The following is a 26,578-nucleotide window of genomic DNA, read 5'->3' as shown; positions in this document are numbered from 1 at the left end:
GGAAATGCCCCTGAGGCAACTATGCCTCCAAATAGTTCCCACTATTTTTAGACTTGCACCATTCAATACAGTAGCCACTAGTTCCATGTTACTTCTGAGTACTTGAAATGCAGCTAGCACAAACTGTGATGTGCTAGAAGCATAAAACAAGACATTTTGAACACTCAGTACTCTCTCTCTATATATATAAAATCTCAAAAAAATCAATTATGTTAAATTGGTAATATTTTGAATAAAATAAAAAAGGTAATTGAAATGAGTAGCACCTGTTTCTTTTTACTTTTTTAATATGTATACTAGAAAATTTTAAATTGTAAATGTGGCATGTATATTTTTATTGGATAGTGCTAGTGTTGTCCAGGAATAACTCCAGGCACTTATGGCTACACTTTTCTTCAAACCAGAATAAACAGATCCACAGAAGCCTTACAACTTAGAAATTGTCAGTCATTAAGAAAATGCAAATCAAAACCACAAAGAATTATCACTTTACCCTCACGAGGAAGGCTATGATCACAAAAAGGGAAAACAGTTAAGTGTTGGTGAGGACGTAGAAATACTGGATCGTTTGTGTATTGCCACTGGTGGGACTGTAAAATGGTGTAGCCACTTGGGAAGAAAATCTGGCAGTTTCACAAAGTTACACATAGAATTACTGTATGATCTAGAAATTCTATTCCTAGGCATAAACTCAAGAGACTTCAAAATAGGAACTCAAAGAGATAAAAATGCATCAATGTTCACTAGAGCCTTACTCACAATAACCATAAGGTGGAAACAATCCAAATGTCCATCAACAGAAAAATGGATAAGCAAAATGAGATATATATACATACAATAAAATATTGTTCACCCATAAAGAGAAATGAAATTCTGATAATGCTATTATAGGGCTAAATCATGAAAACATAATTCTAACTGAAATAAGTCAGGCATGAAAGGAAAAATATATGTGCCTAAGGCATCTGACTACTAACCAGAAGGCTAGCGGTTCAAACCCACCAGCCACCCCTTGGAAGGAAGACTGGGCTATCTACTTTTGTAGAAACAGTGCCTTAGAAACCCAAGGAGGGGTCGCTATGAAAAAATCGACTTGACAGCAGTGAGTTTGAGTTTTATATGAAATATCTACATTAGGTAAATGCACTTAAGACAAAAAGTTATCAGTGGTTACCTGGAGCTGGGGGAAGGAGGAAATGGGGAAGTGATACAGATTTATGTTTGAGGTACAGAAAAACTTTCAGAAATGGATAGTGGTGATGGTAGCAGAGCAAAGTGAGTTAATGTTAGTGAATTTATATATATATATAATCTCTCTCTATATACACACACACAGACATCTATATATACATACAAGTATATATAAACAACAAAAACACACCCCAAACTCACTGCCATTGATTTCAACTCAAAGCAAGCCCCAATGAAAACAGGGTTTCCAAGGCTGTAAATCTTTACAGAAGCATGCCTCATCTTTCTTCCATGGAGTGGCTAGTGGATTCAAACCACCAATGTTTTGGTTAGCAGCCAAATGCCTTAACCTCTACACGACTGGAGTGCCATATATGTATACGTATTCATAGCCAAATGTTAAAAATTCTCCATAGTCCAACTCACTATTTCTTTCCTCCTGCTTCTTTCTTTCTGACTCCTTATACATTGTTTATAACATATTCATATATATTTACTTGGAACTCTAAACCTTTAAATCGTTAAAGATTTTGTTTAATGGGGGAAACCCCGTCTTTCAATTCTTTCTTCATTCTCTCCCTCTTGATTAGTTTTCTCTTACCTAAGAAAAGCTTTTCTTTTAACCCTTAGCTTACTCAAACTTTCCTTTATAATCAAAATACCCATAAAGTCTACTTTTGCCTCGAATTATCTTTCAGCTGTTTGGCAACTCTTCAACTTCTGCTAGGAATCCGTGTGGTACAAACAATTAAAGCATTCAATTGCTAACCAAAATGTTGGAAGCTGGGGTCACCCAGAGGCATCTTGGAAAAGTCGTCTGGCAATCTACTTCTTAAAAATCAGTCACTTCAAATTCTATAAAACACTGTTCTACTGACACACAGGGGTCACTATGAGTTGGAGTTGGTTTGCTGCAACTAGCTAATAGTATTCTTTGAGACCCTGTTCTGTAAAACAATTCTTAAAATCTGCTACTTTTACTGGGTTCCTCTAGCCTAGTGGTTTCTCAAAGAATCACTTGAAGGACTGATTTTCAAAGAAATCAGATTGTTGGTCCTATACCCAGAATTGGATTCAGTAGGTCTGGAGTATGGTTTGAGAATTTGCACTTCTAATAACCTCTGTGATATGGATGCTGTGCATTTGGGGGAATATATATTGAAAACAGCTCCTCTACCTTAATATTCCATTTTTGATTCTAAGATGCTACCCTTTTCCCTGGTTCTCCTTTAACAGCCTTTTATCCATTCCTTTCCAGTCTGGGTATGAATTCAAATCCAGTTCCCTTGTCTGAGATATGACAAGTATTTATTAATATTATTTAGTTTAGAGTACTTAATAAAAACAGAGATCAACATAATTACTGTCACTGAGGAAGTTCCTCCCCCATTCATGACCTTTTATATCAAATCTGAATTCTGACCTTTTTTGTAAATCTCAATTCTCTTAATTCATTTTAAAGACGTTCTAAGTTAATGGGCTGAATATATGAACCATTATTAATTCAATAGGAGCTCTGGTGGTACAGTGCCTAATGCATATGACTGGTAACTGGAAGGTTGGCGGTTCTAATGCACCAGCCACTTTTTGGAAGGAAGAGTGGGCCATCTACTTCTGTAGAGATACTGCCTCGGAAACCCAAGGAGGGGTTGCTATGAGTCGAAATTGACTCGACAGCAGTGAGTTTGGTTTGATTAACTCAATATGCTAAAACAATTTATGTCAATAGTAATTAAAATCATGCCAGACACAAACCAATCCGATTTAAAATCATATTTTAGGTTTAGTTATTACCTATGTAGACTCATGTGTGGCCTTTATATATGTATTTCTCCTCCACATTTTCCATCCCCAGTATTAACATTCTGCTTGTGTATTTTCTGTGACTCGGATTTCCTGCTATAGGTCTGTTTTAGGGAAAATCAAAGCTCAATGGTTTCAGGACAAATTGTGCTCTTAGAACTCTGTTCTCTCTTCTTCCTGAGAACATGGCTACTTAGCTAAAAGGTAGGTTTTCTAACCTCCATTATAGCTAGTTGTGGTAATGTGACTGAATTTTCATCAGTGGAGTATGAGTGAAGGAAGTGAGTAGAACTTATCTATCACTGGCTTTAAAAATAACTGCTCTTAAAAATAAAAATAAAATAATTATAATAAAAAAATAACTGCTCTTTCAAGTTCCTCCAGGATAAAATGTGATCATGGGGAAACCACGTCTAAGTGCACAGACAAAGATAATGCCCTAACACTGGTTCTCAAAGTGTGGTTCAACAGCATCAGGATCATCGGTAAATTCGTTACAATGCAAATTCTCATACCCCAATTCTGGGAATAGGGCCTAATAATCCCACAAATGCTTCTTTAAGAAATCACTGAAATAGAGGAACTCACCAAGAATAGCAAAGACTAAGTTCTTATGGGCTGAGGAATGCTATTGGTTGTGGTACTTAAGATAGTTAGTGATCTTTGGCATAACGAAGAGAGGTTTTTTTTAAAAAAAAAGGTCTTCCAGATGGTTATGATGCACCCTTAATTTTGAGAACTACTATCTTAGGAGATTGGTGCTTCAAACCCACCAGCCACTCCTCGGAAGGAAGGTTGGGCAATCTACTTCTGTAGTGATACTGCCTTGGAAACCTAAGGAGGGGTCGCTATGAGTTGGGTCCGACTCAACGGCACGTAACAACAACAGCAACAATCTTAGGGAATGCAGGAGAAAGATGTGAAGTCTGCTTCTTTAAAGATTTACAATCTTGGAAACCCTATAGGGCAGCTCTACTCTTTCCTACAGGGTCGCTATGAGTCAAAATCAATTCAACTGCAGTAGGTTTAGCGGTCAGGATCTAAGATTAACTAGAGTATGGCTCCAATGGTCTAGATAGTCAGTCAAACCTAGACTAAACAGACTGTCATTCAAAGAAATACAATTCTTTGTTACTTAACTCCCCAAATGTAGCCTTCATCCTAATATAGTGGGGTTAATGGAAGAGAAGCTATAACCAAGACTGCAAATTCAAATTCAGTACATACTGAATTTGGGTAGTTTTCTTATCTATGCAATGGAGCTAGCAAAAAAAAAAAAAAAAAAAGTATCTACATCTTGTGAGCTAAGGGTATTATAAAAATTAAGAGATTACAAATGTAAAATGCGTAACACAGCAGTCAATGAACTCTGACTGCTATTACAATTACTAAAATGGGCAAGAAATAAAACAGTCTGTTGACATATAAAATTCATTGCTCCAGGATATTCTCCATTAATGAGGGAATAAAGAAAGATCCTTGTGGGCAAAAATGAGTCACTAGCCTATACAGAGAGCAGATATCCAGTTCCTAAGTATGATGGATGTTTAAGAATTATGGCTCAGCCCAAACTATACCACAACAATCCTAAATATCTACTACTAATGACCTATCACACATATCTTGTTCATAGCATTCCGTCATGCTATTTGTCTTTTCCAAAAGAAACGTCATCTAGCAATACCAGTATTTGCTAGTCTTCTAGGTTCCCCTGCTTAAAATGACTTTCTCCTAAGTGATTTCATAACTAATTATAGAATTTAAGAGTTAAATGTGTATGGATCCTCCACAAAGCCTAGGTCAAGAAATCAGGGAAGAGGGATCTCCAAATCATTTATATACAGGTTCAGGTTCAGTAAGTATATTAAAAAAAAAAGACAAAAAAAGATATTTTCATCACCTGAAAAGACTCCCTATTTTTACGCTGTCGTCTCCTTTCTCTCAGCAAGCTCTTCTGCTTTTCTTCTTCTTCTTCCTTTTCTAAAGCTCGAATGTGTTCTTCAAAGCAAATTAATGCATCTTCTTTGTCCATGTCTAAAGTGTTTTTTGTTTAAAAAAAAAATTTTTTTAATCTCAATTATCAGTAAGGAAAGAAGTTTGAATATTCACGTTAACTCTCTATAAAATTCAGATTCACCTTTCAAAAGGAATCATATTTAATTTCAAATACGATGTATAAATTATCTAATAGGAAAGTTTTGAGGAAAATGTCAAAGACTCATTAAAAGATAACTCTGAAACTTAGGAAGAAGCCAAAGCATGCATATAACATAATTAATGAAAATAAAATTGCTATAATAAAAATCTATAAACGATACCAAAATTACCCAAGGAGCTTTTCAAAACTGAGTTTTCTTAGCCCTACCCCATATCTACTGAAACATGATTTTTGAGATGGTAAGCCAAGAAAGCCAAAATTTCCAAAAAACCAACTATGTAAAAGTCAGAAAAAGTCCTTGAGGAAATCTAGAATAAGATAATCCTAAGTCATTTTTTTGTTTTTGGCAAATCTCTAATTAAAATTATTACATTGAGAAGACAGTGTAAGTGTAACATGGTAACTGATTTCGTTCTTACCAAGTTACATACAAATGGTAAAGCACAGTTTTGGGTTTGATGGGTATGATCAACAATTTCAAGGATCATCCGATAAAGCTAAGGTAGATTTCTGGAAAAATTATTTTATCCTGAGTAAAATTCAATTAGAAAAAAATATACTATTAGGAAGCAAAGCAAACACCATACTCTTCCAGAAGTGGACAAATAACTCTATAAAATTCAGATAAGTATCTCATATATAAAGTGGGAGTAATTCTTTGCTGCTGGAGAACTTTGTTTAGAAATGTTCTTCCCATTTAGTCATTACTCTTACTCTGTAACTCTTCATCTTCTGCAAAAGTTGGATTATCCATCAGATACTGCTGGGCTTCAGACCAAGTAGTAGAGTATGTTACGTTAGCCATGTTGTCAAGGATATTTTTTAAGGCTTCCCAATTTCTCTTGCGCAACTGCTTTGCTTGTTCCTAAAATGTAAGGAAGAACATACTTTTTAAAGTTCAAAGAAACGGTGATATCTGAATTGCAATTACCAATGACTTCTTTACAATCTAACTCATCGGCAAATTTCAAATATTATTTAGTTTAAGTGCCAACACTATTTACACCTTGCCAATATTCTGGCTTAATTGCTTGACTTCATTCTTACCTTCCATTTCTCACCTCTGCCTTCTAAAGCCAGAATCTGGAAATCATGATTTGTTTTGTTTTTTTTCCCACTCCATAAACCTTAAAACTCTCTCTTTTCCCAGTACTATGCATTATTGTCACAGTGTATAACTGAAGTTTCTTCAGGCAAATGACAATAGTGAGTAAGTGCTAAGATCTTGAATGGTCTTCAGCTATGTTAAAACTGTTGATAACAACTATGCTGTTATGATGTGCTGTCAAAGTTGATCCCAACTCCTAGTGGCCCTAAAAGACAGAGTAGAACTGACCCATGGGTTTCCTAGACTATAATCTTTATGAGAGCAGATAGCCTGGTCTTTTCTCCCACAGAGCAGCTAGTAAGTTCAAACCGGCACTTTTTTTTTGGTTAGTAGCTGAACACTTAACCACTAAGCCACCAAGAGCTCCTTGATAATAACAGTAGCATTTATATATGTTCTTAAACACAGGATAATAAGACAGCCAATCAACAACAATTTGAGTAATAGTTGGGTAAACCAGTACTTACCAGTCTACATCACTACTTATTATGCTGGATTGAGAGGGATAAATTATCACAGGAACTCTTCATTCCATCTTTAAATCTAACTTCTAATAAATAAATATGTTGTACTACATAAATTGGATAAACTAAACACAAAAATGAACATGTTTTAAAACAAATCCTAATCAAAATGAACATTTACATATAAATAACGACTGAGAATGAATCACACCTTTTCTTTTTTTGAAAGAAAGAACAAAACATCTTCATAGATTTCAAGACGGTCGCGTTCTGATATTGCATTCCAGACATCCATCTCTCCAAACATTTGCTCTGCTTTTCTGTTAAAAAATTAAATGTTATCTTAAACAGTAAAGACTAACTTAAATAGGAAAGAACATAAAACAGCTTAGGCCTCCATTTCTCCTAAGAGAGGACCACTGGGCAATGTTTTGTACTCCAGTTGTTAGCTGCCATCAAGTGGGAGATAGACTCATAGCAATCCTACACATGACAGAATGAAATTCTCCCTACTCCTCCACCATCCTTATGTGAGTGGTTGCAGTTCAGACCATTATGATCCATAGGGCTTTCATTAGCTGATTTTCAGAAGTAGCTCACCAGGCCTTTTCTCCTTGTCTTAGTGTGAAAGCGCCACGGAAACACATTCAGCATCATAGCAACATGACAGCCTCAAATGATAGATGGGTGATACATGTGAGATGTACTGGCTAGGAATTGAACTGGGTCTTCCACATGGCAAGGTAAGAATTCTATCGCTTAATCACCAGTAAGAGGTCTTGTTAAGTCCTCGACGACTCCTATTTTTTAAGGTAGTTACAGTGACTATCAAACTTCCCATGAGATTAAATTTACAGAATGTAAAAAGTTACCAGAAATCTAGTTAATATATAAAATAGGACTATTTAAAGAAATAAGTCTTCAAAGAAAGAAAAATGAGTATTCCAACAAGGCTCTTCTGGAAGAGTGAGAAAAATAAAGTAGGAAAAATGAGCTTAAAAATCACTGCAAAATTTTATTATTGAATTATGCATTTTTAAATAAATCACACTAAAATTAAGAATGTTAACATAAACTTAAGTTTTTAAAATATGCTTAATAAACAGCCAAACAGAAGTTTTTAAAATATACTTAATAAACAGACAATTTCTATTCAATAAGTATCAAAAATTTCTATTCTTAAGTAGAAGGAAATCAGTCAGTTTTATTATTACATCCAGTCTTCCTTTTAGTTCCTGACAAATAATAAGTCACAAGTTACATTCAACTACTGATTTAGCTTCCACATTATGAAACAGCACATTCACAATTATCTGTATTTAATGAACATCTACTTTGGGTCAGTTATTGCATTTGGCAGAAAGTATTACACAGAAAAAACACAGTAAACAAACTCCATACATCACTAGAAATCTTACTTGTATCTGGTTGTAGAAGTCATTTTTTCATGATTTTCAAGAAAACGCTGAAAGGATTCTTTAGCCTCTTTGTATTTTGATCGTGCTTCCTCTTTTTCTTCTTTCTCAGTCTGGACTTTGTAAGCATTAAAGGCCTGTTTTTTTTCACTCAACTTTGCTAACGCACTAAATAATAGAAAAATATGGTTTCAGAGTAAACGAAGGCAGGATAAAAAAATGTTAGTGTTTCAAAAGGCACTGCAAATTTTTAATGCATAAATAAGAAAATTGCAGAAACAAGTTAAAAAGGGGTTCTAGATAGTCATTTCTACTTTAAAAATAATTTGAATTTCATCTATATCAGGGTGCTTATATTATTAAAAAATTTTTAAAAGGCTTTTGTGGAAGTAGTCAATCTGGTAAAAAGCTACATATTGTATAATTTCAACTATTTTGATTTTCTGGAAAAGGCAAGACTGTAGAAACATTAAAAAGAAGATCAGTGGTTGTGAGGTGTTTGCGGAAAGGAGGGATGGGATGAATAGGTGGAACAACACAGGGCTTGACAAGGCAGTGGAGCTATTACACTATTATACATTACAGTATGCATTTGTCAAAATTCACAGTGGAACACAAAGTGAACTCTAATAAAAACTACAGATTTTAGTTAATAGTCATTTATCAATATTACTTCATCAGCTATCAAATATACAAACAAATATAATATGTTAAAAACAGTCTGTAAGGGCTAGAGTGGCTATATGGGAACTCTACTTTTAGTACAATATTTTTGTAAACCTGTATCTGTTCAAAATTTTTTTGTAAAGGCTCTTTTGGTTTATAGCAAACATAAAACAAACAAAAAAGGCGCTAATGAGGGTTAAGAGTCATATAATTGGACACAATTTTGAATTTACCGGCATGCTACACTTACAGTGAAAAGCCAATAAAAAGTTAAAGTATTACCTGTATCGTGGATCATTAATGATCATTTTCATAGCTTGCTCCCATGAAGCATTAGATGGTACTCGCTGAAAACCATTTAAATAAAAAATCAGTACTTCACTTAAATGTAATTGAAGTTATACCACAGGGAACACAGTATAATACTCACTGCAAACACCAAGCACCTCTCTTTGCAGGAATTTGAATATTCTTTTAGATTAACAATTAAGACAATTATTATGTATAAAAAAAACCTCATCAAATACTGAAGTGGAAATTGTGTAGTACTTTGTACAGAACAGCTTTTTTTGTTGTTGTTTTGTTGAAAGTCAGGCTCAAAAATGTTCTTCAAGAGAATAAGACAAATTTAAGTTCATTTTTAGTTCGTTACAAACAGTTCATGAGATTAGTATTTTAAATAAAGCCACCAACATGTTGATTATAATAATACCTTTTCTTTCAATAATTCTTTAAAGGCTTGCTTTGCCTCTTCCTTTGTATTCCAAGTGTATGTTTTTTTTGCTGGTTGACTTTCTTCTTCTTCCTTTTTGGGAGTAAAACTAGAGAGAAATGTAAACATGTTAGTCATCATTTAAATAAATATTTGCCTCATTTAATAATGGTTTTATTCATCATTATTTAAATGTTTGATACTGAACTAAAATTTGATCATTTTAGAATGAAATCCTTACATGAGCACTAAACACATACCTGAGTAACAACAAATAAATAAATAAAAAGGTAATACATAATTTTTCTGCAACTGTCATTTAAGGCCCTGTGTTGCTGTAACATTTAATTTCAGTAGTCCATCATTTAGTACTTTTAAATGGCTCACTAAGCCAAGCATTTGGGCAAAGATGAATGAATATAAAAATGATGTAGAGATCAATCTAAATCAAAGTCATTCTTGTAAATGTTGTTTCACTGAACTTATATTTGCTTTCCTACTATTTACGGCTAACTTAGAGATACCACAGCAGAGTTGAGGAGCTATGACAGAAACTGTAACTCATGAAACCAAAAGTAGTTACTATTTGACTTTTGTAAAGTTTATATAAAAGCATGGGAAAATTCTTAAAAATGAAATGCTATGAAGGAAAAAAGAAGATACATTTGTTAAAATTATGAAAAACAATTGTGAAAAAAGATTAAGTTTGAAACAATGTAAAAGATTATTCTAAAAACCTAAATGTGTTATAAAACAATTTAATATACGCATATATATATAATAAAATAGCACCATGTCATCACATGGATATATATCTCTGTCAATGCAGATGTCTCTCATATATATATATGTGTACATATATATATAAATTTTTAATACCTGAAAATGAGCATGCTTTAACAAAATGTTGATAATTTCTTTCTTACATATTTAAGGATGTCATCTAGATTTCTTTTTATAACTTCTTAACAAAAAAAAATTATGACACTATTTTGGCTTTAGGAAATTTCCGTAAGAGAAACAACAGAAGAACACAGAGGAGGGTGGGAAATGAAGACAATGTGCTTAAATATTAAGACAAATGATCAAGTTTGGCTCTTGAGATCACAGTTAATATTTTAATTTGTATATATGTGAATATTAAAATAGAACACAACCACACAGTTTATAGCTGGATAAAGTATAACCCTATAATCATGGGTTATTCATGTACATGCAAACTGAATTTTAGAGATAGTTATCGTGCCTTATTAAAAGCTGTAAGAATTTAGTGTAATGATATGAGTTTTCCTATACCTTGTTATTTATTTTTGCACAAATGGTAGAAAGATAATCAAGGTATGATTATTTTATCTTTAAGTTATTATAACCAAGTAACTTTACATATATTTACTGGACAACCACATTTCTTTTTTGGTTAATTTCCATTTTTTTTTAAGCCTTAATCAATTTCTCTACAAAACCATTTATATTTTTTTCCCATTCATTTGTAGGAAATAAAAAACCAGAAAACACCAATTATCAAGGAAGAAATAAAACAATTCTGGTACTCTGTTTTGCAGGGCTTCCTTAACTTACAAAGCTGATCTGTTTGTTCTACACCAAACTATAGCATTTCCTAGCAGTGCTGTACTAAGACATACTGGAGATTGAGGCAAAGGAAGAAAAAGGAGAAGAAAAATCAGTAATACAGAGCCTTTCTTAAAATTTTGGTATTCTGTTAATCAGTTTCTGCATTAATTTTGACTTAAAATATTGCATTTAAATAGTATGAATCTTGGTTACTGAGATTTATGGCATCTCTTTAAATCTGTGCCTAACTTACCTCACTCCACCATAGCCTTATCCAAAAAATTCAGTTCATTACTTCTATAGCAGTTGGTGGTGAGATTCAACAAAATTCAGTTCAAAAATGGTACTTTATCTACAGGTATGAGTTCTGACTCACAAAATATATTTAAACACTTAATGCCCACTAACTACACTGGCAAATGATTTTTCAGTAGATAAGTTACTAAACTTACTCAGCTATAGTTTCCTGCTTAGATGTTTCATCTCCTGTATTACTGGATACTTCAATACTTTGCTCTTGAACAGCAGGGGTACTACTAGTAAGTTGTGCTTGTTCTTCAGTTGAAATAGTTACTGTATTTTCATTATCTACAACAGTAGCAACAATGGAAGTAACTTCAGGCTCAGGAACAACCGGTACACTTCCACTGACAGTATTAGGAGTAGAAGTAGAAGCATTGGCATTGGCTGCTGCAGCAGCAGCAGCAGCTGCAGCTGCTGCTGCAACAACAGCAGCTGCTGCTTCTGCAGCAGCCATAGTGCTCATTGTAGTCTGAATTTCTGTTGTAGGAACTGGGGCTGTTGATGTAGTAGTGGACTCTTCTTGCTTACTATAGATAAAAAGAGAAAACTGTATTTTATTATTATAATCACAAAGTAAAATAAAGTTAGATCTTAAATATTATAAAATCAACTAAGAGAAATTATGGAGAGTGAAAGCAAAAAAGTCAGTGCTGCCCAACTATGAAGCCATTCAAAAAGATTAAAACCAAAGTGAAACTACATTGAAACCCAAAACCAAACCCACTGCCATCGAGTTGATTCCGACTCATAGCAACACCCACTGGGTTTCCAACGTGGTATATCTTTACAGAAGTAGACTGCCCATTCTTCCATGCAGTGGCTAGTGGGTTGGAACCGCCAACTTTCTGGTTAACAAATACTTTAAAGCACTGCACCACCAGAGCTCCTTTGAAACTTACTACTCTGACTTAATTCAGCAAACACTGATGATAAATAAAGCATGACAGGTAATCATGCAACAGTCTCCATTTCCAAAAGTCCAATATTATCTTCATTTACAAAATGTCCAATCAATCTGATTACATTACACTATTGTGTAATAACTCTTTTGTGTATCTTGAACAAACATCCCTCTCCTATATGCACTTCAATAGAACTACAAAGACAAAAACATAATGTTAAATGCTATTTATACCATGAAGCAAAGAGACAGCTAGAACAAGGTTATTCTAGGAGGCCCACATTTTTAAATCTATACTGATGTCCAAAAATGCTTACCTGCTTTCTTCAGCTTTGATCATTGCTATTAAAGAAAAAACAGAGAAGTCAACTACTGTAAGATTTTAAATTATAATCACTGAAAAAAAAAAAAAATTTAAAAGGAGATAAAGAAAGTACCATATAGTAAGATTTAGTTTACAGCACTTAAAAAACAAGAGTATCACTTTTATAGAATGAATGCTTGCTCCAAAGTTCCAGGGCAGCAATTAAACAATGAGAATAAATTTAGACAAGGATAGTTATTAAAAAAAGCTTTCCCCACATTACTAGTTTCCCAAAGGCTGATGACTACTGCAAAAACTGCCTGAACACATCTGCATAACTCTGGAATAAAATGTTATTTTCTCCAGGGATGTGACTAGTTTCATATTAAAAAAAAAAAGTTAAATAAAAAATGGGATCAAACTTTGTATCATGAAATTCAAACACATGTATACTAGGATTGACAAATAGATTGTTATGCATACCAACTATTTTGTAGTAGGGGTATATCAAAAATGAGCTTGATACTTAGGAAATGAATAAACTGAACATCAACTTATCTACAAAATTTATTTGCAAATGCTAGATGTTGTCGTTATGTGCCTTTGAGTCGGACCCAACTCATAGCGACCTCGCCTTGGGTTTCTGAGGCGATATCACTACAGAAATAGATTGTCCTAACTCCCTTCCGAGGAGTGGCTGGTAGGTTTGAACGGCCAGCCTTCTGGTTAGCAGTAAAATGTCTTAGGCACTATGCTACCAGAGATCATTTAAAAATAAATTGAGTTAAAAATGTGCCTTCAATACTGCAAGTTTCAATCTACTTAAATTTTTCTTCAGGGGTAACAAAACATACCATTTATTCATCACCATTAGGAATTAAGTACTCCATTTAAGTGATAGTATTATAAGCTTAACTTTATGGAAATATTTAAAAAAATCTTATCCTCCTTTAAAGGAAAACATTTCTGAGATTCTGTTTAGGATGACTGACAATACATACTACTTAAGGGGTTATTATCAATATAAATTAATACATTTCTGATATAAATTAATGAGGTCACACAGGGAAAAATTAAATGGATTTAGGCTTCAGTGTCTTCGTAAAATGTTTATTCTTTCCTTCCTTTGGGACACCATTCCACACTGCTGCCTACTTTATTAGCTTCTGTTACTTTTAATCTGATACAGTTTGTGATAGTAGACACTAATAGAAAAGAGAGTAAAAGAACTAAATTCTCAATTCTTATTATTTCTGCTTTGATTTTAATCTCTGGGGTTTATTACCTAAGTATTTCTAGAATTTCAGGGGTATTCCGAATAGTTGAGGAGGATGAAAAATTCTCTCTTTATAAGTGTGGCATTGTAATTGTTTATCTTAATTTTTCTATAAACATACATATCAATGCTATACTAAAACAAAATCAGCATTAAATGAACGGTCTGACCACATAGTAAGAAAATTTAAGCCTATAAGTATTCAAGGTTTTCCACTATCTGTTACCCATAAAATGGAATTGACTCACATGTTCCATTTATGTACCAACAGACAGCTGTATTTAGAAATATTTTAAGTGAAGTCCTTGTTCAATTTTCTAGTGATAAATGATGATAGATTTTTTTCCCAAAAACTTTAAAATGTACAAGCTCATTTATAATATAACCCTAAATGAAAAAATTCTTTGAATTAAGAGATTTTTCCTTGCAGATTTATCCAGTCATGGTTAGTGAACATTACTGACATACTCTAAAAATGTTAAAAAAAAAAAAGACAGAAAATGAATTATCAAAGCAGCTCACCATGCAGGTTTGATTTTGTAATAAGACTTCCAGCAACAATGGTATTCTGGTATCCTAGTTTCAGTGGAATCAAATCAAATAAAAATCTATTTAAAATCTATAGAACTGAGATCTAGAGCAACATCAAAATAAGAGCCCATAAAACCGTTACACAATTTAAAATGTTTGAATCATTTTATTTAAAAAAATAAGGTCTTTGTACAATCCTATTTAGGAATGACTGTTTTAATATGAATGACTTAACAGATGTTAAAAAAAAAAAATTACGTAATTTTTTTTTTTTAAACCTCGTTTTACCTTCAAGATCCTCAAGTTCTTTAGGCTTGGCCCAACGGGATTCTTTTGTTTGAGAATTATAATAGTAAGGCTTTCCAGAGTCAGATTTGTACTCCTTCCAGGGACATTTAGATAACAATTGCTGAAAGGAAATAAAAGCCTTCAATTAATAGTAATGTATTAAGCATCACTGACCAATCACATCACTATTTCATTATTTATTATCAACCTATGTAATTCTAAAACTTGTGAGATGATGGTCATAATATAAGCTGTCAGTTAGTGAATACATACTAAGTACTCTGTTGTGTCATTTGAGTATTAGTTAATCTTTATAATAATCCTATAAATCTTATGCTATTATTCCAATTCTACAGACCAGAACTTAAAGAGATTAAAGTAACTTAAAAAGATAAGGTAAATTGCTAAGGAGCAGAGCGAAGATTCAAAACCAGGCCCACCTGAATTTCAAAGCCTGTTTGCTCTTATCATTTATACCTCACTGTAGGTAAAGAGAAGGAGTCTGGTGGTGCTGCAGTTAAAGCATTGGGCTGCTAACCAAAAGGTTGGTGGTTCAAACCCACCAGCCACTCCGTGGGAGAATGACAAGGCAGTCTGCTTCTGTAAATATTTACAGTCTTCAAAATCCTATGGGGTAGTTCTACTCTGTCCTAGAGGGTCACCAAGAGTCAGAATGGGCTCACGGGCAGTGGATTTGTTTTTTGGAAGGTAAAAATTACCATCCACAATTATCTAATACAAGGAGGAAAAACAAAATTTAGGGGCAATCAGAAGCTGGTTTAATAATTCTTCTTTTCAGTTTCATGACAAATGTTATTTATTATAAACTAACTTAAAATTAGAATCTAGACAGAGTATTTTGGAGGACAGAAGTGTCACTGTCTACAAGTCGTAATGAGATAAATGTACTATCAGCTACATACAAACTTTAACTACAAATTATGCTTCGCTTAATGTCCACAACATATTCTGTGAAACAGGACGCTATTTGATTTGGATACTGAGTAAATACCAGATTATACACACAGAAGAGAGGGGCACAAGACAGTCACCAGTCAGCCCAGAATCCAAGCCACTGCCACGCTTGGGGATGTGGTTGCCATCTGGTCTCCAAGAGCCGTGCCCCACCCTTGCCCGCCTGCCGCCACATGCACTGCCATCCATCTAGCCGGACTTTCCTATTCTTCTTACCACTACTGCAGATCGCACCGCTCAGGAGCTGTGGCCTCAGACCCAGACATCAGATGCTGGGCACTCGGGCTGAGGGAAACAGTAGCCTTGGTGGGGCATCTCCCTTGGTGGCTCTGACGACATCTACACCGTCCCTGCCTGAGCCAAGTGACGTGGGACAGGTAGCCATGAGTGGACACCGGAAACCACTCTCCCTGCTGTCCCAGGGCTGGGAATGAAGCAAAACCCGGAAAGCCAAACTAGATCTCTGGATCTCAGTACTTAGGAAAGTATGTCTGCTACATCCCACTATCTAATCAGGATTTCAGAACTCTATTTTAACCTTATAAAATCACACACATATGGGGATGGACATTGCCTGAAAAGATGTTAAGTGATGCATATTTGTATAGCTTTGAGTGCCATCTCAATTCTTAGCACTCTAGAGTTCCTATTTAAACCACATGCAATAATGCTTACTCAGTTTATCCATTCAACTTTAATTTTTACTTCCATATATGTATATTTTAAATGGTAAAATTCGCAAGATGAAACGAGATACACGTATTTCTGGGGTGGCATTTTCAGCAGAGACAGACATTAATTTTCCCCTTGAAGAGAAGAAAGTATTTGTGGATAATGCCATTTCATCTCTATTCAACCACTCCTGTTGGAAATTTTTAAGGACTAGTAGAATCCTAACATCTCTTGAAATCACTAAGGTTTTGCTATAAAGAGGGAAAAAATCTGAATGTGACTTAAAAAAATAAAGGGCAAGGAAAAGACAGTGACTCCCCAGCCCCCAATTTTTTAAATGACCTTTCTCAAACTGACTGAACCCTACAAAGGTTACTGACCAGGGGAAAATCAATAAATACTATTAGTATGTCTATTATAGTTACAGCTCTGGTGACATAGTGCCTACCTAAGCCATTTGACTGGTTAACCAGAAGGTGGGTGGTTTAAAGCCACCAGCTACTACACAGAAGGAAAACTGGGCAATCTACTTCCATAAAGATTTACTGCCTCAGAAACCCAAAGTGGGTCACTATGAGTTGGAATTGACTTGGATGACAGGGAATTTGTTTTTGTATGTTTTATAGAAGGTAATGACTTTTATTTTCTGGTTGAATGATGTGACTATATTAACTGTCTTTCCCTCTGAATGTTTTTACAGTACAATATTCTGGGATATAAGTAGTACTACTCCTTAGATAGTTAAAGATCCACGAAATCAGTAAAATACGTAAGTAAATAAATAAATAAATAACGTCCTAAGCTTATCAATAGTCCCTCATTTCCAGGCTTCAAAATTTTACCTCAGCAGGTGTTTTAAGATCATCAGGTTTCTCCCAAGTAGACTGCTTTGTTTCAGTATTGTAATAGTAAGTCCTTCCATCAGGTGACTTATGTTCAGTCCACATTGATTTCTTAAGGAAAAACAGTAACAAAAAATTTAAATTATGTAACAGTGTGACAGTGAATATCAGTATTAGTTTCAAAGCAATAAATATATGAAAAAAAGTATTAAATAGGCATATTTTGACAGTTTAAGCCATTGAGAACTATCCATCAATACTACTAAGAAACTGTAAAACAGAATACAAGTAGTCCCAGATTAACAATGGGGTTCCATCTGACAACCCTACAACAAGATGGTTCCAAAGTAGAATCTCTTCTTTTTTCAGTTTTCATTAGCATTGCCTTTGAGCATGTTTATAAATCTGATCTTTGTCTCTGGGTGTTGGAAGCATTACATATAAAATTACTGAGGTATCTACTTTAATATACACATATCACTAACGATAAGATGTACAAAAACAGACAATTACAAGGGCAATTCATCATAACTTGAGTATGTTCTAAGTCTGTGACTATATGCATTTAAAAAGTATTTCAAAAGCATCTTGGATCAATTCGAATTTTAGGATATCTCTTTTCTATCTAGTCTTAGATTATCTACATCAACGTGAATAAAGCTCTAAAATGGTATGCCATAAGACACAGTTGTCAAATAAAAGAATGGTTTCTGAATGACATAACCAATGTTTAAAAGTCAAAAAGATAAAATTTAAGGAGGAAAAACTGTGAATCCAAGTGCCTCAAAACGAGATGGGTGAGATAAAGGCTGGTGTGGAACCAATCACAGAATATAAATTCACTCTTAATCAAGGGTCCAACAGAAACATACCAAGAACCTCAGACATCAACAGACATGAATTAAACCAAAGCTAGTTAAGAATTTTATAAGGTATCATAAAAAAATGAATTAATGGATGAGATCAAGGTACTGGGTCCAGTTCTGGGCACAAGATTTTTCAGATGGTAGCAAACTGAAGTGTGCTTGGAGGAGGGTTATAAAGATAGCCATACATTTTCAAATCTAAGACACAATGTTATTTTACACACTTCTAAGAAAGCAAAAATAAAGTCATTCTCAACTATCACATGAATATTTTTACCATTCAAATTTTACTTTTTAGTTTTACTATTCCTTAAATAAGGAACGTTGGTGGCACAGTAGTTAAGTGCTCAGCTGCTAACCCATGATGGGGCAGTTCTACCCTGTCCTATAGAGGTTTATAGTTTGGATATTCCTTAAATAGTCTTCACATTGAGCCTATGTTTTGATTCAGAATCATTGAAGCCCTTTATATTCCATGCTGTATCATCCTCTTTGGCATAAAGAACGTTGGTAATGAAGCACTTTGCTTAAGAACCATGTTGTTGTTGTTATGTGCCGTCGAGTCAGACCTGACTCATAGCGACCCCTCCTTGGGTTTCCGAGGCAGTATCACTACGGAAGTAGGATTGCCCAACCTTCCTTCCGAGGAGTGGCTAGTGGGTTTGAACCGCCAGCCGTCTGGTTAGCAGTCAAGTGCCTTAGCCACTATGCTACCATAAAACAACTAAAAAGAAATGATACTAGTTCTTAACTCAAGTTGTAGTTATTTAAAGCTGACATATCTTTCATTCTGGTTTTATCAACTTAGCCGAGGAATAGCTGATCTACTTTTTACATGTGACTTCTGATTTAGAGATGTGGTAAAACACATCTTATCCCATTGCCAGCATCATCATCTTATCCCTAACAGATTTAGCAGGATTTTCTTTGAACCCACGGACATCCATCCACTTTTCAGATATTGGCACTTTTGCTGTTCACTAAGGCAACGTAGTGCCTAAGGCACTTGACTGCTAACCAGAAGGCTGGCAGTTCAAATCCACTGCCACTCCTTGGAAGGAAGATGGGGCAATCTACTTCCATAGTGATACTGCCTCGGAAACCCAAGGAGGGGTCGCTATGAGTCAGGTCTGACTCGACGGCACACAACAACAACAAGGCACAAACTACACCGTAACTGCTGCCTAGATATCAGAGATCACAACATACCATGTATTAAAAATAAATATCAATTTCAGAGATTTTACATATGTGAAATAAAATACGCTAATTGAAAATTAGTTAATTTAAGGAATATTTAGAAAATGTGCAGAGAAAACCAAGAAAAGATGACTTAAGATGGATTAAAATCTACGTGATTATAAAAATTAAGTAGATGAAGTAAGATGCTTATTTCCTGTAACTTTTGAAAAGTATACTAGAGCTAAAAGAATGATAGAAAGTCATTTGAATCTGAAGAAAGAGGTTTATAAAATTTGAGCTGTTTTAAAACAGAGTAATTGGCTCCTCTTAAGAAATTCGGTAAGCCATCTGACGTGACTATTTACAGAACAGATTTCTCCATAGCAAAGCAAGAGAGTTAGATAATTTCAAATATATGTTAAGTTGTACAGGCAATGTTTTATTTCAAAGTTAAATGGTGCTAAGGTGGATTAAATAATTTGTAGTTTGTAGTATTTCTTTTAATGAACTCAACAGCACCTCAAGATTCCATAATCTAAGCAGTGGCCTATTGTAATTTTCAAAATCACACCTGAACTTTCCAGTTCATAGATTACATTCACTAGAAATATGAGGTGGTGGAAGGAAAAGGGGACCATATACAGTTGGTCAAATAACAGGGAGGGGAGAGAAGTACACACATAGCAAGAAATTCAGTACTTACTTTACGTTAATGTATTTGTGTCTTATAAATATATTACACTGCATTTTGATCATTACATCCACTCTACACATAAGAAAAATAAAGTCAGGAACATTAATAACTAGATAATGAAAAAAAAATCCACATTTTAGCTCTGAAATAGTATTTCAAGTACACAATATTCAGGAAGAGCCTACCAAATAAATTTCTGCTCAATCAGGTCCTATTGTAGCAGACTCTGTGCTAAGTACTTTGCACTAAATTCTCAATTAATTCTCCTAATAACCCTCTAGGTATTGCTATTGGTGGAGGCCACTGAGTTGGTTCTGACTCACAGGGACCCTATGTACAACACAACGAAACACTGCACAGTCCTGAGCCATCTGCACAATCACTGGGTTTGAGCCTACTGTTGCAGCTACAGTGTCAATCCATCTAATTTAGAGTCTTCCTCTTTTCTGCTGACTTATTTTCCAAGCATGATGTCCTTCTCCAAGGACTAATACCTCCTTATAATGTCTCCAAAGGCCATGAGATGATGAGATCTAGGTACCCTTGTTTCTAAGGAGCATTCTGGGTGGACTTCCTCCAGGACACATTTGTTTGTTCTTCTGGCAGTCCATAGCTTATTCATTATTCTTTGCCAACACCATAATTCAAAATACATCAATTCTTTTAGGGTCTTCCTCATTCACTGTCCAGCTCTCACATACATATGGGGCTACTGAAAACACCATAGCCTGGGTCAGGCGCACCTTGGTCCTCAGTGGTATCTTTGTTAACACAAAATTTAGAGAGTTCTTTTGCTGTAGATTTGTGCAATACATTATATCACCCGGTTTCCGGACTGCTGCATCCATGGGCACTGAATAAAGATCCAGGTAAAATGAAATCCTTCACAACCTCAATCCTTTCTCCGTCTATCATGATATTGCTTATCAGTCCTATTGTGAGTATTTTTGTTTTATGTTGAGGTGTAATCCACACTGAAGGCTGAAATCCTTGATCTCCATCAGTGAGTGTTTCAAATCTTTGTTTTCAGTAAGTAAGGTTGTATCACCTGCATATTGTAGTCTTCCTCAAATTCTGATGTTGCACTCTTCTTCACAGAGTCCAACTTCATGGATTATTTGCTGAGCACACATACTGAATAACTATGGTGAAAAGATGTCACACTGACACACACCCTTCCTGATTTAAAACCACACAGTATCCCCGTGTTCTGTCTAAACAACTGCCTCTTGGTCTATGTACAGGTTCCATGTGACCACAATTCCATGTTCTAGATCTCCCATTCTTCAAATGTTATTCATACTTATGATCTACACAGTCAAATACCTTTCCATAGTCAATAAAACACAGGTAAACAACTTTCTGGTATTCTGTGCTTTCAGTCAAGATCCATCTGACATCAGCAATGAAATCCCACATTCTCTATTGAATTCTGCTTAAATTTCTACCACTTCCCTTTCTATAGAATGCTGAAATCTCATTTATGAATGATTTTTACAAAAAGTTTATTTTCATGTGATTTTAATGATACTGATTGATAACATCTGCATTGTTTGATTACCTTTCTTTGCAATGGGCATAAATATGGATCTCTTCTAGTCAGTTGGTCAGTCAGCTGTCTTCTAAATTTCTTGGCATAGATGAGTGCTTCCAGTGCTGCATTAGTTTGTTGAAACATCTCAATTGTTCTTAGTTTTCTGTCAATTCCTGCAGCCTTATTTTTCACCAATACCTTCAGTATAGCTTGGACTTCTGTCAGTACAATAGGTTCTTGATCACATGCTATCTCCTGAAATGGCTGAATACAGACCAATACTTTTTGGTACAATGACTGTGTATGCCTTACATCTTTTGATGCTTCCAATGTTATTCACTATTTTGCCCATAGAAATCCTTCAACATTACAACTCAAAGCTTGAATTTTTTCTTCAGTTCTTTCAGCTTGAGAAATGCTGAACAAGTTCTTCCCTTTTAATTTTCTAACTCCAGGTCCTCACACAATTCATTGGACTTAACTTTGTTTCCTTAAGCCACCTTTTGAAATATTATGTTCAGCTCTTTTACTTCATCATTTCTTCCTTCCACATTTGAGTATCAGTCTGTCATACGGTGGTGACTTGGTTCTTGCTGCCAAACCCAAGCCATGGTATTTTCAATAGTCTCATATGCATATGGGAGCTCTGGTAGCATAGTGCCTAAGGCATTTGACTGTTAACCAGAAGGCTGGCGGTGTAGTGATACTGCCTCGGAAACCCAAGTTGGGGTCGGGTCTGACTCGAGGGCATTTAACAACAACATATGCATATGAAAGCCAGAGAGTGAATAAGAAAGACCAAAGAAGAATTATTGCATTTGAATTGTGTTGGCAAAGATACTGAAAATACCATGGACTGTCAGAAGAACAAATCTATCCTGGAAGAAGTACAGCTGGAATACTCTTTACAAGTAAGAATGGCCAGACCTCATCTCACCTATTTTGGTCATGTTTTCAGAAGGGACCAGGCCCTAGAGAACTGCATCATGCTTGGTAAAGTGGAGGGCCAGAGAAAAAGAGGAAGACCCTCAACTACATAAACTGACAAAGTGGCTGCAACAATGGGCAGGACTGGGCAGTGTTTCGTTCTACTGTACACAGGGTCACTCTCAGTCAGAATCAACTCAATGGCACTTAACAACATGCCAGCAATGACAAACCATGGAGGAATGGTGTTGCAGTCATTGTCAAAAAGAACGTTTGAAGACATATCCTGAAGTACAACACTGTCTGTTAATGGGAAAAAAAGCCTGCAAAGTACTTTAAACCTCAATGTTAATTACTCTGAGTTCTTGCAGCAAGTCTTATCAGTTGTATTACTGACATAATGTAGCAATAAAAAAATCTGACAGTAAATGGCTGTTATGAGAAATCAATTAAAAGTGAACATTTTTACAAATGATAAAATTGGAGGATATATTTGCAAAATAAGGGACACAAAAAAATTATTACCTCAACACACAAAATCTGCTACTATTAAAAGGACAATCTAATGGAAAGATAAACAAGGCCACTGACAGAATACAATAAAGACTACACACTGTTCACTAGTGAACAAAAAAGCACAAATTACAATGAAACCTGTGTTCATCTGATGAATGGGTATTAAAGGCATGTATTATTTTAAAAGGGTATTTGGAAAAAGGGGCTCTCTATGCTAATGATGTCAATCAAACTGGAATAAATTCTATGAAAGAAAATGTAGCAATTCCTGTCATGAGAAAAAAATGCATAAAATAATCTCTTGATCTTGAAATTTCACTCCACAAAATCCCATTGATAAACTACAAATTGTACAGAGTGTATTCTATAGGATTATCTATAATGGTGGAAAATTAAGAATAACTCAATATCCACCAACAGTACATTCATGATTCATTACTATAGTTTCCATCTATAGGATAGTATTATATAGTATACTATACTCAAACTCACTGTTGTCAAGTCAGATCCAACTCACAGAGACCCCTCCTTGGGTTTCCGAGGTGGTATCTCTATGGAAGTAAATTGCCCAATCTTTCTTCTGAGGAGTGCCTGGTGGGTTTGAACCTCCAGCCTTCTGGTTAGCAATCAAATGCCTTAGGCACTACACCACCAGAGCTCCTATAGTATAGTATCCTATAGATGGATGCTATAGCAATAGTATACTACAGTATCCATCTACGCTGTAGTTGTTATGTGCCACTGAGTCGCACCCGACTCATAGCGACCCCTTCTTGGGTTTCCGAGGCAGTATCACTACGGAAGTAGATTGCCCCATCTTCCTTCCGAGGAGTGGCTAGTGGGTTTGAACTGCCAACCTTCTGGTTAGCAGTCAAATGCCTTAGGCACTATGCTACCAGAGCTCCATCTATAGGATATTATAAATGTAGCCTATGCAAATTTATTAAAAATGGAAAAATGTCTAAAATGTAGTAGAAATAAAAAGATTAAGGCACTTATACCAAAGTATATAGTGGCAAATATACACAGAACATAGCATTTGAAATACAATTTGAAACTGGGAATTTAAAAAAAGTATGTATGCAATTATACCCAGAGCAATCATTTACTTCTCAGATTTTGAAAGAGGTAATCAACAAAAATAAAACAGGTAGGAGAAGGATCCAAGATGGCAGACCAGAAAGGTATACAATCTAGACTACAACAAAGACTAAAGAAACAAAGTGAAATAGATTCAGATGATAATCCAGGAACTCTGAAGTTCAAAAGAAAGGACAATGAAGTAGATCAAATATTGATTACAAGAAGAGAGTGAACAAAAACAGTGAACAGGGAGACATACAGAGCAGTGAATTACCCACTACAGACAAACCACTGGAAAATTTAGCAAAGAAAATAAAGGAGAAGATGCAAATAACATGAATAAGAAATGAAATAGGTGACCTCAAAACAGAAACAATTGAAATAAAAAGGGAAATAATAGAATACTATGAAGAACGGCACTCCAACAAATTTGAAAACCTACAAGTGGACAGATTTCTAGAAACACACTACCTAAATAAACTAATACAATCTGAGGTAAAAAAAAAAAAAAAAAAAAAACGACCAGCTCAATTTAGTGCAGGAAAATATAAAAAAAAAATTTCAATTTGTATTTATTTAAGTATAAATAAAAAAAGTGTTGATATCTTTAAAAAGGGGGTCAATCACAGAGTATATGGGGGCAGGCCACAGAAAGCCAGCATGTGAGCAACAGAAGCAGGTGTTTGAATGCTTGGAGGCAGCACCCCAGGTACAGGTCGGGTAAGTGATCAGGGCAGGAGAGACTAGGAAATGAATGAAGCAGTTTGCATCTATATTCCTGAGGGATACTGGTCTGTAGTTTTCCTTTTGAGTAATGTCTTCGCCTGATTTTGGTATTTGTTGATTTCTAATTTGATATCATTATGATCTGAGAAGATGCTTTGCAGTATTTCACGTTTTTAAATTTATTAAGGCTTGCTTTATGGCTGAACATATGGTCTACCAAGGAAAATGTTCCATGTGCACTGGAAAAGAATGTATATTGTGCTGTTGTTGGGTGAAGTGCTCTGTAGACATCTATAAGGTCAAGGTAGTGGATTGTATTTAGATCTTCCGCATCTTTGTTGAGTTTCTTTCCAGTTCTATCTTTCATGGAAAGTGGTGTATTAAAGTCTCCTACTATGACTGTGGAGTCATCTATTTGACTTTTCAACTCTTTTAAAGTCTGATTTATATATTTTGGGGCTCTTTCATTTGGTCGAGAGATATTTATTATGGTTATATTTTCTTGTTCAATTGTTTCTCTAATCATTATGATAATGCTCTTCCTTGTCTAGTATGGTGGTTTTCGTCTTAAAGTCAATTTGATCAGAAATTAATACTGCCACTCGTGCTCTTGTACAGTTGCCATTTGCTTGATATATCTTTTTCCAACCTTTGATTTTTAGTCTATTTTTGTCTATTTTGTCTTTGATTCTAAGGTGTCTCTCTGGTAGACAGCATATTGATAGATTTTGTTTTCTTATCCAATCTGCAACTCTCCGTCTGTTGGATGGTGCATTTAATCCATTAACATTCAGTGTAATTATTGATACGTATGAATTGGTTGCTATCATTTTGTTATGTGTTTTTTCATGGTGTCCCTGGTTTCTCTGTTCCATATTATTTTCTGTACTGAGCTCATTATGTTTATGAATCGTGTTATAATTTCTTTACTGCTGTTATTTTAGTATTTGCTGAATATTTGTGCTTGTCTTCTTTTTCATTGTGGTATGAAGGTTTATCATAGTTTTGTAAGGTTACCCTATGATTTACAATTTTGTTCCCTGAGTTTAGGATAGTCTGTTCTATCTTGCAACTCTCTTGACTTCCTTACCATTTAGAAGTTCTGTAACTACACAGTATTTTCCCTCTTTCTGGTTTGTAGTTGTCTTCATTTGCCAATTGAAGTCTCTGGTTCGCTGTTTACAATCTTGTAAGCTTATTTTACTTTGGATCTGTCCATAGCTGTGGTTTCTGGGTTACGTCATCTTGTGTATTAATCATCGGTTGTTGTTTGCTACTTTTGGTTCTCTGTTCAAAGGACTCCCTTTAGTATCTCTTGTAAGGTTGGTTTGGTTTTAACAAATTCCCTTAGTTTCTGCTTATCTGGAAATCTCCTAATTTCACCATCATATTTGAGGGACAGTTTTGCTGGGTATATAATTCTTAGTTGAAAAATTTTCTCTTTCAGGGTTCTACATATACTATCCCATTGCCTTCTTGCTTGTAGGGTTTCTGCTGAGACAACAGAGCTTATTCTTACTGGTTGTCCTTTGTAAGTAACTTTTTGTTTTTTCCCATGCTGCTTCCAGGATTCTGTCTTTGTCTTTGATGAGTCTGATGATGATATGTCTTGATGATTTTCTTTGGTATCTATCCTGTTTGGGGTTCACTGGACCTCCTCATCTTTCATTGTATCAGGGAAGTTCTCCAACAAATCTTGGACAATTTTCTCAGTGGTTTAATTTTTCTCTTCCTGTTCTGCAATTCCAATGACACGTAGGTTATTCCTTTTGATGGTATCTCACATGATCCTTAGGCTTTCTTCATTTTGTTTTGATCTTTTTTCTGACTGATGCCTTTCGATAGAAATATTCAGGCATTTGTCTTCAA

At 34.9% G+C, this 26,578-nt stretch overlaps 1 protein-coding gene across 1 annotated transcript in view; it reads right to left on the bottom strand.

Annotated features, from left to right (window-relative positions):
• PRPF40A (pre-mRNA processing factor 40 homolog A) overlaps positions 1 to 26,578 on the bottom strand; it is a 71,178-nt gene that overhangs the window by 7,649 nt on the left and 36,951 nt on the right. Inside the window, exons 6-16 of the mRNA XM_007934925.2 lie at positions 17,182 to 17,292; positions 14,693 to 14,813; positions 14,396 to 14,449; positions 12,611 to 12,635; positions 11,542 to 11,919; positions 9,518 to 9,626; positions 9,088 to 9,152; positions 8,143 to 8,307; positions 6,936 to 7,044; positions 5,867 to 6,017; positions 4,895 to 5,028 (exon numbers count right to left, since the gene is read on the bottom strand). Of these exons, the coding sequence (XP_007933116.2) occupies positions 4,895 to 5,028; positions 5,867 to 6,017; positions 6,936 to 7,044; positions 8,143 to 8,307; positions 9,088 to 9,152; positions 9,518 to 9,626; positions 11,542 to 11,919; positions 12,611 to 12,635; positions 14,396 to 14,449; positions 14,693 to 14,813; positions 17,182 to 17,292 (1,422 nt within the window). The remainder of the gene's footprint in view (positions 1 to 4,894; positions 5,029 to 5,866; positions 6,018 to 6,935; positions 7,045 to 8,142; positions 8,308 to 9,087; positions 9,153 to 9,517; positions 9,627 to 11,541; positions 11,920 to 12,610; positions 12,636 to 14,395; positions 14,450 to 14,692; positions 14,814 to 17,181; positions 17,293 to 26,578) is intronic.

The sequence above is a fragment of the Orycteropus afer genome, unplaced genomic scaffold (assembly GCF_000298275.1).
Source record: "Orycteropus afer afer isolate SDZICR_OR568_19922 unplaced genomic scaffold, OryAfe1.0 scaffold00023, whole genome shotgun sequence".
Taxonomy (NCBI): Eukaryota; Metazoa; Chordata; class Mammalia; order Tubulidentata; family Orycteropodidae; genus Orycteropus; species Orycteropus afer.
This window is presented reverse-complemented; position numbering and strand designations above follow the sequence as displayed.